The 11444-nt window shown below is 39.1% G+C and overlaps 1 protein-coding gene across 3 annotated transcripts in view; it reads left to right on the top strand.

Annotated features, from left to right (window-relative positions):
• b3gnt7 (UDP-GlcNAc:betaGal beta-1,3-N-acetylglucosaminyltransferase 7) overlaps positions 1-8083 on the top strand; it is a 37379-nt gene extending 29296 nt beyond the window's left edge. For all 3 annotated transcript variants that reach the window (XM_048541547.2, XM_048541546.2, XM_048541545.2), the window contains one exon: positions 1770-8083. In XM_048541547.2, coding sequence (XP_048397504.1) covers positions 1789-3042 — 1254 coding nt within the window. In that variant the 5' untranslated portion in view covers positions 1770-1788 and the 3' untranslated portion in view covers positions 3043-8083. The remainder of the gene's footprint in view (positions 1-1769) is intronic.
• Positions 8084-11444: the final 3361 nt, after the last annotated feature.

Here is an 11444-nt window from a genome sequence, read left to right on the forward strand (position 1 = left end):
TCCAACAGCATTCAAGAAGCATGACATCATTCAGGACAAAGTGGGCCCTCTTAACTAGTACCACATCCACTCCCTCAATCACCAACACTTAGAACATAGAACATTACAGCACAGTACAGGCCCTTCGGCCCTCCAATGTTGTGCCAACCTGTCATACCGATCTCAAGCCCATCTAACCTACACTATTCCATGTACGTCCATATGCTTGTCCAACTTAGCAGCAGTGTCATTTACAAGATGCAGTGTAGAAATTCAGAGAACTCCTGAGACAACACTCAAACCCATGACCATGTCCATCTGGAAGGATGACACCTATAATTTCACCTCCAAGCCCCTTACCATCATGACTTGGAAATATCTTGCTGTTCCATCACTGGCTCAAAATCCTACAAGTCCTTCCCTAAGGGCATTGTAGGTCAACCGACAGCTTGTGGGTTACAGCAGTTCAAGAAGGTTCTCTAGGGCAACTAGGGGTGGCCAATAAATGTTGGATCAGCCAGCAATGCCCATTCCCTAGCATTTTAATGACGTAAAACAAATCCATGTCTAGTAGTCTGTGGATATCTGTCTGTGGATGACTTGGTACCATTGTGGTAACTAACCATATCTGGCTGCTGTTACTTTCAGGGACCTGTGTGTAGCAGTTATGCTCTTTCTGCTCTTCTTTACACTTGTTTTTTCTACCATGTAGTGTATTTTTTTTTAACTGTCCCCAAATGTCTTCCTTCACACTTCTCCAGACTGAATTCCACTTGAGACAGTAGGAACTGCAGATGCTGGAGAATCTGAGACAACAAAGTGTAGAGCTGGATGAACACAGGCCAAGCTGCATCAGAGGAGCAGGAAGGCTGATGTTTCGGGCCTAGACCCTCCTTCAGAAAGGGTCTAGGCACGAAACATCAGCCTTCCTGCTCCTGTGATGCCGCTTGGCCTGCTGTGTTCATCCAGCTCTACACCTTGTTATCTCTGAATTCCGCTTGACCTGGTCTGCTCACCTGAACAGCTCATCAACCACAGCTTTCCTCCTTACTAATGTAACTTTTTATCTGCAATTTTTTTTTTGTCCCTTTTAAGATTGACTAATGATTGGCAGTCCACTTCATTTTTATTGTATCCGATGAATCTTGGCGATGCTAGACGCACAAACATCTGTTCTTCATTCATACTTTACTTCTGGCCACTCACTCACTTTTGGTCCAACTTACTACCTTTCCTTGGATCCCATGAGGTTTTTATTTCTGACCAGGAATGACTGTCAAAAGCATTGCTAAAATCCCTGCAAACTGTATCAAAAATAAAGCCATCAATGTCATTCTCCATGCTGCCAATCCTTTTGAGTGATTATTTCTGACAAACAGTCAATGTCTTTCTGACTTGGCCCCCCTCTGGTTAGACTGAGTGGCCTATAATTATTCAATCTATCTTTTTATTGATTTTTCCTTTTGTTAAGCATACATCAGCCCTCCAGAAATAAAGGACCAGTAAAAGTGTGTGTGTGTGTGAAGATCCTTAGTTGTGGTCAACAACACAGCCTCTGAGTTTGCTGATTAGTGTCCATAATATTTACTATCAGTGTAAAATGCTCGTGGTTGCTGTATGAAATTGCTCCTTTCACTATTGGTAGAGATCATGTAGGTGAATGTAAAGCAGATGGATGGATGATTCAGTATAGCTTAACAAAGGTAACTGGTTCTTGTATATTGATTGTAATTTATTTAGCTGTAATATCTGAATAACTAACTACTGTGTTTCTATTTCGTTGATTTCAGACACTATATTTTGACGAGCATGTGCTTTCGGAAGATGAGACTGTTAAAGGCCTGCTGCGTTAGCTGTTTTGTGACTGTGATAACCTTGACTGTGCTGCAAAGAAGCAACAGAACTAGCCAGGAATTGCAGAATATCTCCCAAAGATCCACTTTTACAGAGGATGAATTGGTTTCTACTTTTCTGAATTACTTCACTCCCAAGGGAAACTTCTGGAGTCATCAAAAATCAGAGATTGCTACCACTGAGACACCAATGGTAACAGAAGCAAGGGGAAAGACCAAACAATGGGACGTGACTAGTGTCAATTGCACTCCCAACGACCACCTCGCTCATACTGAATGGTTCAAAGACTTGGAGTCAAATTTCAAACAGTTCTTACAATATAGACACTGTAGGTATTTCCCAATGATTCTTAACCATCCTGAAAAATGCAGTGGTGATATCTACCTCTTGTTAGTTGTTAAATCCATCATAACTCAGTATGAGCGCAGGGAGGCCATTAGGAAAACATGGGGCAATAAAATGGTGATGGATGGGAAGCAAGTGAAAATCTTATTCCTTTTAGGGACTTCGTCCAATGACAATGAGAGGCTTCACCACCAAAGACTGCTGGAATATGAGGATATTATTTATGGGGATATACTTCAATGGGACTTCATGGACACGTTTTTCAATCTCACCTTGAAAGAGGTTAACTTTCTCAAATGGTTCTCTACATATTGTGAGACCGTGGAGTATATTTTTAAAGGTGATGATGATGTGTTTGTCAGTACAGAGAATATTCTTGAATTTCTTAATATACCGAAAATTACTGATCTTTTTGTTGGCGATGTTCTGTATAAGGCAAAACCAATTCGCAAAAAGGAAAATAAATATTATATTCCAGAAGCTTTGTACAATAAGACATATTATCCACCTTATGCAGGGGGTGGTGGCTTTCTGATGGCTGGTTCACTTGCAAGAAGATTGTACAAAGTTTCTGAAAACTTAGAGTTGTACCCAATTGATGATGTTTTTCTGGGGATGTGCCTCGAAGTGCTCAGCATAAGTCCCATTAATCATCGAGGCTTTAGGACCTTTGGCATTGTGAAAAACAAAAACAGTAAGATGAATAAAGAGCCTTGCTTTTATAAAAGCATAATGGTCGTACACAAACTGCTTCCAGCAGAACTTCTAGAAATGTGGAAAACTGTTCACAGCAAAATTAGTTGTTCTAGAAAAATAAAAATTTCTGTAGGTTCTTTTCCAAAACCACCACAAACTTCATTATAATTTTTAATGGGCAATCAAGATTCTGTTGAATGCAAGAGCCTGACATTTCCTTCTTGGAAAGAAACTGGACACTGTTTTTTCCATTTTAACCATCTCCATTTTCACACTCTCTCTCCTATTTAATTTTTTGTTCTGTACAATGGAAATAATAGTTACTAAATACTTGTGTATCAGTTCAATAGTTTCACTTGAAGGGCTACCAGATTATTTAATCAAAGTTTTTCATTGAAATAGATTTTTATTAAAATTTGTTCGCCCATTGTGTAGGTGAAACCAACTTGAGGTTGGTTTGATGGAGCAGCCATGCATCTTTTCTGTAAGAATGTAACTGCAGTTTTCATTTTTCATTTTTTTGAGAAGGGGGCTGAATCACTATTGAAGTTTCAATATTTGAAGAACTGCCCTGAGAAATGCATACCTGTTCTATGTAATTTTTGTCTCTGGCTTCAACACCTATCCTGTATTGGGGACAGGGGGTAAGTGGAAAGGATGGTGCATAATAGTTCAGCTGTGATCTTGCAGCTCGTAGTCAGTATTACATTTTTTAAAAAAATTATTTCCTTATTTCTTTAGTTTCTGGAGCTGAAGGGAAGCACTTTCTCCTGCAAAAATGGGCATAGTCCCAGGTCTGGTAAAATTTGTGATTAGACTGAAATTCTGTTTTTGGATTTGGCTGCACTTTGCGCGTGAAACGTCATTAAGGACATTTTTGTTCTTTTGGAAACCTTTTGGCTATTAGAAGGTCTTTATGGAATTCATGACAATGGGTGGACTTTGTAAGTCGTCTTTTTTAAAATGCTGTTTAATGATCCCAACCTTTACTTATTTCTTGTAATAGTCCAGAACAGGATTAATGACTTTATCAGAGTGGCTTCAATGGGAGCTGAAGGAATTAAAGAATAATACTTTCCACTATGTGGAATTATGGTGGACTCTTCTGTACCCTGAAAAAGTGATTGGACAGTGTTGGAGTGTCTATATCTGGACTATTCGAGTGCCCTATGAAATAGTCCAGACTGGACCTGTCTGTGGAATTTGGACAAGCACAAGTGAGTTTCCACATCGTTGCATATGCAGTTTTATTGAAAATTTCCAGACCTCTGACTCTTATCACAAATCATCCAGTTTTTTCTTTACAGAATTTACAAACATTGAATTCTGTCTGGCATACCTTTTTTCCATTCCACCATCTTACCTATGTCATCTTGTAGTTTCTTATTGTACTTTATTTATTTAGCTACCTATTTTTAAATATTCTGTTCAAGAATGGACTGAATTCCTTCTAGCCCTATATCCAAGACAATACTGCACACTGAACCCAATTAATCCCTGGACTACATTGCTATCCAATTGTTCGTAAAAGTTGTTCTGAAGTGTTTTTTTTCTCATTTCCCATTTCCTCTTTTTTGAAAAGAAATGGCCATTTCAAAAAATAATTGTTCTATTTCTCAATGTCTTATCCTTGCTCTTCTCCATTAGATTTTTGGTACCTTGAGGACTTGCTGAAAACCCACATGCACTACAACCAATTAATTTCCTTATTGATCATAATGCATAATCAATGATTTAGCGTGATCTTGATCTTGCCTGCCAAGTTCAGTCTTGTTTATACTGAGGGGACTGATGTTGTAGAAATGGAACAGCACAAAAGGACTGAACACCAAATACTTCTCCATTCACACTTGGATTTTGTACCTACCTTTTTGTAATTGTCCTGCAGCTGTATGCTGACAGTGTGGTTCTATCTCTGTTTTGGTGAAAACTCTATCCAGCAAGACTTGTCCTATTTGCCTTGTTGTTCTGCTAACAATGCCAGAGCTATCGCCATTACAAGGCTGTGACAGAAATGCAGTACTGGAGCAATTTTAAGCATATGCTCCAAAGCCACGGTCCAGATTTGGTTGTGCCTGAGCAATGGTAGCACAGCAGCTGACTGCTTTGCTTTTTTTTTTGGGCACCGGGAGAGGTTGTCCTTGTTAGATGTTGCAGGATTTTTACTTAGCAGTTTTCAGCAGTCATTTTAAGGTTTGCTGCCTAATACAATAAGGTGGCAGTGGCATTTTGGTGCATAATCAGCAGCAATCTCCCATAAAATAGGAGAGCATTTGCTGACTTACAGGCCCATTTAAAAATCACTGTGGTAGTGTGGCTGTGTGACGTAACTGTGCCGCCTTTGTTAAACCACCAGACAATGTAAACAGTAGCTGAACAATTGACAATTGACCTCATTATACCCATACCTTGGATGCATTCAGAGATCTGAAGAGATTATAATGTTGCAAAGGAGTGAAAAGCCGATGAGAAATTGGAAAAAGTTCAAGTAGCTTCCAAAAGAAAATGAAGCTAAAATTTTAATAGGCTCAGAGGAGGATTATGTTCTTTTGACTAGTTAACATCTCAGTTGTGTAAATATCTGCATCAGAAATTTGGGAGTAGCACTTTATTGTCCATCTCTGGCTGTACCTTTTCTATAATAGAGGAAAAAGTATGGAAGACAACTTCTTCTGTTTATTACCAAAGACTGAGAATATGCAGCCCATTTTTGGTGGAACATTTTTGAGTCAATTATTGTGAACTTCAATAAACTAGAATAAAGGTACAATCTTAACTAGTTAATATGAAGTTATTAAAGAAATAACAGGTACTGTAGTTTATAAAAATTACTTTAAATTCAGTAACATCTAATTTCAATTGTGTAATATGCTGTAAGCAACAAATTTGGCATGGTACTGTACAAAATGTTTAGGGAAAGCCCTCATGTCTATAAACGATCCTTGTCCATAGTTTTGCTTGGAATATTTCATGACCTTTTTAATTTGCAATTAGACGGAAAAGCGCTTGTATGTTCTGAAGCTAGATTCCTGCCCGTTTATGAAATTGTAGCTAGATGTTTGGGAAGAATGATAGTTGGCTATCCTGTTAGTCTTTGAGTGATCACGATTAATGTGGAAACTTACATGAATTTCCTATGTAGACTTTAAATCACCACCTCAAAACAAAAAGCTGTTCAAAAACTTTATTAACAACTTATGACTTTATCATTTTTTGATTTCTAGTTTAGCGAACTTCCATTGCTTTTCATTCTCACCTTCACCAGCTAGAAAATTTTAGCTATTGGTAGTAATATTCTGAAGCTGAAAAGTGCACTGTGAAAATATGTAGACTCTTTAGAAGTGTAGCCCTGAACTGAAGCATGACAGGCAAAATGTGGTGTGGGAGCACCAAAGATGCATGGAATTACTCTGCTACCATAAGAATGGAGCTCTGGTGAGTTTTTATTTTCTTTCTAACTCCCACCATACTTGAAGGACACTGCATTAATATGAGATGTTTCAATGTCACGTGGTCATAAAAGCAATACTGTCTGGTTCTGGCTCTGAAGCAAGAGCAAGACTTTGCAGTTTTATGGATTCAACAGAATTAGTCCACCCCACACATTCCTGTTTTTTAATAACTGTTTAATTTAAGCAGTTGAGCTGGCATGTTGTTGGGCTCCAGGTCTGAGCCCAGACTTTGACTGTACACTGGAGCCTATTCACAATGCTGTTCTTCATGGCAGGGACTGACAAAATTCCTAGCCTTCAAATCTTCTGTCCCAACCTACTTTCTAATGTCAGCAGTGAGGCTTGAGAAGGGTGGGAGCACGTTCCAAATGAAGCTGGACTTGACATTCTGGGCTCCCAGGTAGTTTTGCCCCATCCCCTCTGCACTTCCAGCTGTTGTACTTTGAACATCAATTCCATTCTGTTTCAAGGAAGAATTTAACTTGCTTTCAATGACTTGGAGACTCTGGTACTGAAAGCAATCATCCATTCCTTTGCCCTGATCTCTAACACTTTGGACTTAGTGCAAAAATGTTAGTGTTACAGTTCTATTTGCATGAATGGGGGGAACATTAAATTGCTTCTGTTAACTATTGTGATACCAAGCAGTAGAGTAAACTCCATTCAAACATTTAGTTTGAGTCCATCCATTTCCTTTGCTGTTAAATTGGCTCCTGGCTAATTTTAATTACTGAAGAATTTTAAAAAGTCAACAAAATTTGACTTCAAGTTAACAAGAATTTACATTAACTAATTTTGTTCACAACTTCATCACTTTGGAAACTTCCAATGGATAGTCCTTTCTCCTTTGTTTAAAATGGCAAAGGATACCCACAAACATTTGACATAATATCCAAATACTTAGTCTCAAAAACTTGACAACATTGCCTTTTCTATTGCTGTCCTTGTTTTCATTACAACACCAGTTTTAGATTTTGACTCTGCAAATTTGTGTTTTTAAAATCTTCCTGCAGAACTCAATCAAATGACTGAACCTCTCCCTTTGGGTATCTTCCTCTTAAATTTAGTTATATCTGGATTGGTGCTGATAGGCATGTTGTTTCTAAAGTTATGTTAATCTCCTTCAAATTGCATATCAAGATACTGAAATGATTCAATCTAATTATTGCAGAAATCAAATGGCTTCTCAATCTTGCCTGTTATTGAATAGCTAGGGGGCTAGAGGACGTCTCCCCTCTTTATTTCCAATCAAAAGCAGGTAATTCCTGTGGCTCAATTCCTAGTGACGTTCCAGTATCACTCCATTTACAATGGTAATCTCCAAGAATGGGTCATGTGCATTTGGAAGCAATTTAATACAAATTTATTGTGAGTGCCTTCCTCAGGACGATTATTTATTTGGGAAGTGTCTTGGTTAACAGATAAAGGGCTTTCTGACTGAAAGGCAACAGTCAACTTTTTGGATCTTAGAATTCACCTGTCCAGGCAATAATCTTTAAACACTAGATTTATTAAAGTTGACTTTATAAATATTGTATGGGTATTTATAAACAGTAATTTTTTTGTCCATGTTCAAATCTAATATAATTGTTCCCAAGTTTTCTGTTATTTAGAGAAATATTGAATGGTGGTTGAAGGTGTTCAATTCAGTAATTAAAATCATAAGGTGTGAAGGGGCCACTGCTGGATTATATTAATGTGTTCTAAATTAAGTGGGACACTTCACTTTGTAACATGATGTGGCTTGATTCAAGGAAGTTAGTTAATGTAAATATTGAATTTCATTTGATTAAAAATAAAAGATACTTTATATGTTGGAATCTGTCATTTCATTGAATGGAATCTTTTAATAAAATATGAATGCAAACATCTTTCTTTTTAATCAGGCTAATATTAAATAAGACTATATTGGAACCAAGAAATACATCTCGAGCCATGACTTGAGTTGAATTACAGGTGTACTAATGACAGTTCTGACTTTGCTGCTCTTGCTGTGAAGCAATAATTGTGCCACAAATTTTTGAAGTACCCATGAATTTAAAATAAGTTAATCTCTCATCTCTTCTCAAATCTGCAGAAAGATTCTACAATTGAGTGTAGACATCAGAAGAGACAAAGGTATGCTCAGCCCTTCAAAGCCCTCCTCAGTGGGGTCTTGGGCCATTATTGGGAGGGCGTTACTGGTCAAGCAACAGCCAATAGATCATACTCAACAAATCATACCTTGCAGCCAAGAGCTCAGGTACTTTTCAATATTCTGAGGTATAACCTGCCTACAAATAGGAGAGGTGCCTCATCCCATCCTGTCCATGAGCCTGATCTGCCCTTCCCTTCTCCAAGGACCATGCTCCATAATTCACCTGTGTCCTGTCCGTCTGTCCCATTTGAGAACCTACATCTGGATCACAATTAGGCCAGTGTTTATTTCCCACCCGTAATTACTCAGGAGATGGTGGTGTTGAGCTGCCACCTTTAAACTGTTGCAATATGTTGTAGGTGCAGGCAGTGTGACCCAACTACACAAAGTAGAACAAAGGGAGCTCAAATGTATGATAAATGGCTTGTGGGGCCTAGGGGGCCAAGGTGGTAGTGTTTTTGTGCATCTGCCCTAGTCCAATTCTTGGTGGTAGAGGTCACACATCTTACTGTTGAAGGAATCTTGGTGAGTTGCTACAGTCCATCTGGAGGATTAAATATTGAAGGTGGTGGTTGGACTGCTAATCAAGTGTATTGCTTTGGCCTGTGTGTTATTGAGTTTCTGGAGTGTTATTGGACATGCACTTGTTTGGACTGTGTGATAATGTGTAAAAATAAGGTGCGATAGAAAGGCACTAATTTTCATTTTCCCCTGAAAACCAAAAAATTTCAAACCTCAAACCACCAATGAAAATCCTAGAATAGCTCTTAATGAATGTGAAATTTGACTTATTCAGGCTGTATATCAGTGGCCCTGAAATAACTACTTACATGGCATAAACTTCCCTGCTGTTAATGACTCCCTCTGAACAGCACCAAGAGAGGCTTGTTAGTTTCCAGCACACAGTACCTGAATCTAGGAACAAGTACAAAGGATGCCTAGCAAACACATTAGTTTTCCAGCCTCTCTGCCTATGGCTTTTGGAAGACTTCATCAAAAAAAAACCCAGCTGTCTATTGATTCTTGCTGTTTGCTGCTATAAAATGGACCTGGTTGTGCTAGTGCAGAATGTTAACACTGTTAATGAAAAGAAAGATTACACTTTACCTACAGAACAGGAAGCAAACATTGAGTTTGGTTACCACAAACTCTGAATTCAGCAGTGTTCCAAAATGAAAGGTGGGGGACAAAAGGCAAATTGTTTAGGTAGCTGCTTACTGCATGAATTATTTTCCCAATGTAATAAGTAATCATTGATTAATATAGTTCTTCTGGCATGCTATCTGTAACTTGAGCACCTCTATTTAGATACCTCTTTGTTCTATTTTGACCCCTTGTACTGCCATCATGGAGGGTCTGTGGACTCGGACCATCATGCTCGCCTGGGTGAAGACTGCCATGCTGTAACCACAGGGAGAGTAGGATCCCCAGGCTGCATGGTAAATCTGTACCACATGTCCACCCTGTTTTAGTGGTGATAGAAGGATATGACTGGCCATGTGAGGGGGTGCTTAGTTTGTCAACTGTTGCGGTTACTTTGTGGGAGGCCTCCACGTCCAAGACTCTGCAGTCTGACCTCCCCTCCTCCCCCTCAATTATTGACTCTGTGGCCATTGTTCCTAAGGTTTGGCTCCTGCTCCCTCTCCCTCTCGGCATCTCTAAAGGTGCCGGTATGGTTCATGTTCTGGCCCAACAAGCTGCCAGATGTACCAAGGCATGGAGCAGAAATTCCTCTGCTTCATCCCGTGGCTTCTGCAGCCTCTAATCAGCTCTCCCTGAAGTGTTCCATTCAGGGAGAAAGCACTGAACTTCTTTGAAATAATCCCTGGCTAGAAAATTGCTTATGTTCTGGAAGCAGAAGGCTTGTATACATTTATAAAGGCATTTGATAAGCTGCCACGTCACAGACTATTACAACAAATGATAGCTCATGCTGTATCTTATCAGTAAGTGTAGAACGTTGGCTAGCTGACAGAAAACTGAATGACTGGCGATTGAGTGATGAGTAGAATCCTGGATTGGTCTGTTTTGGACTCTCAATGATTTCAGGTGAGGGGAGTGAAGCTATTATAGCTAAATTTACAGTTGTCACCAAGGTGAGTAGGAAAGCATGATGTGAAGGAAACAAAGTTGCATACAGGCTGGTTGAGTGAGTGGACAAAAAGCTCGTGCATGCAGTATAATGTGGGGAAAATGTAAAATTATTCATTTTGACAGGAAGAATTTATTTTTTTAAAAGGAAAAAGGAGCCTTACTTAGATGGACAACAACTGCAGAATTCTGAGGTGCGAGGAATTTAATCTTTCGGTGCATGAGTCACAAGAAGTTAGCATGTCGGCGAAGCACATAATCCAGAAGGCTAATGTGAAAGACTTTACGTGAGATTGAACATCAGAATAAGGATGTTATGCCCCAGTTATGCAGTGCATTGTTGAAACCATTTTTCTGAAGAAGGGTCTAGGCCTGCAATGTCAGCCTTCCTGCTCCTCTGCTGCTGCTTGGCCTGCTGTGTTCATCCAGCTCTACACATTGTTATCTCTCATGCAGTGTAGCAATTTTAGTCTCCTTATTTAAACAAAGATGTAAATGCATTGGAGGCAGTTCAGAAAGTGTTTATTAATTTGATATCTGCAATGAGTGTGTTATGTAATGAGGATTGGTTGGATAGGCTGGAGTTCCACGTGTATAGAAAAGTGAAGGGTGACTTGATTGAAGTGCATATGATCCTGAACGGTTTTGACGAGGCAGATGTGGAAAGGATGTTTTCTCTCGTGGGTCAGTCAAGAACTAGGGGACGCTGTTTTTAAAATTAGGAATTATACTTTCAGGACAGAGATGAGAATGATATGCTTCTGTTCGGACTGCATGACTGGAATTTACTGTCTCAGAAGCTAGTGGAGGCAATTGAATATTTTGAGGACAGAAATGAATAGGTTCTTGGAGGCAAGATAGTCAGAGACTGAGAATAAAAACCAAAAGAA

The sequence above is a fragment of the Stegostoma tigrinum genome, chromosome 14 (assembly GCF_030684315.1).
Source record: "Stegostoma tigrinum isolate sSteTig4 chromosome 14, sSteTig4.hap1, whole genome shotgun sequence".
Classification (NCBI taxonomy): domain Eukaryota; kingdom Metazoa; phylum Chordata; class Chondrichthyes; order Orectolobiformes; family Stegostomatidae; genus Stegostoma; species Stegostoma tigrinum.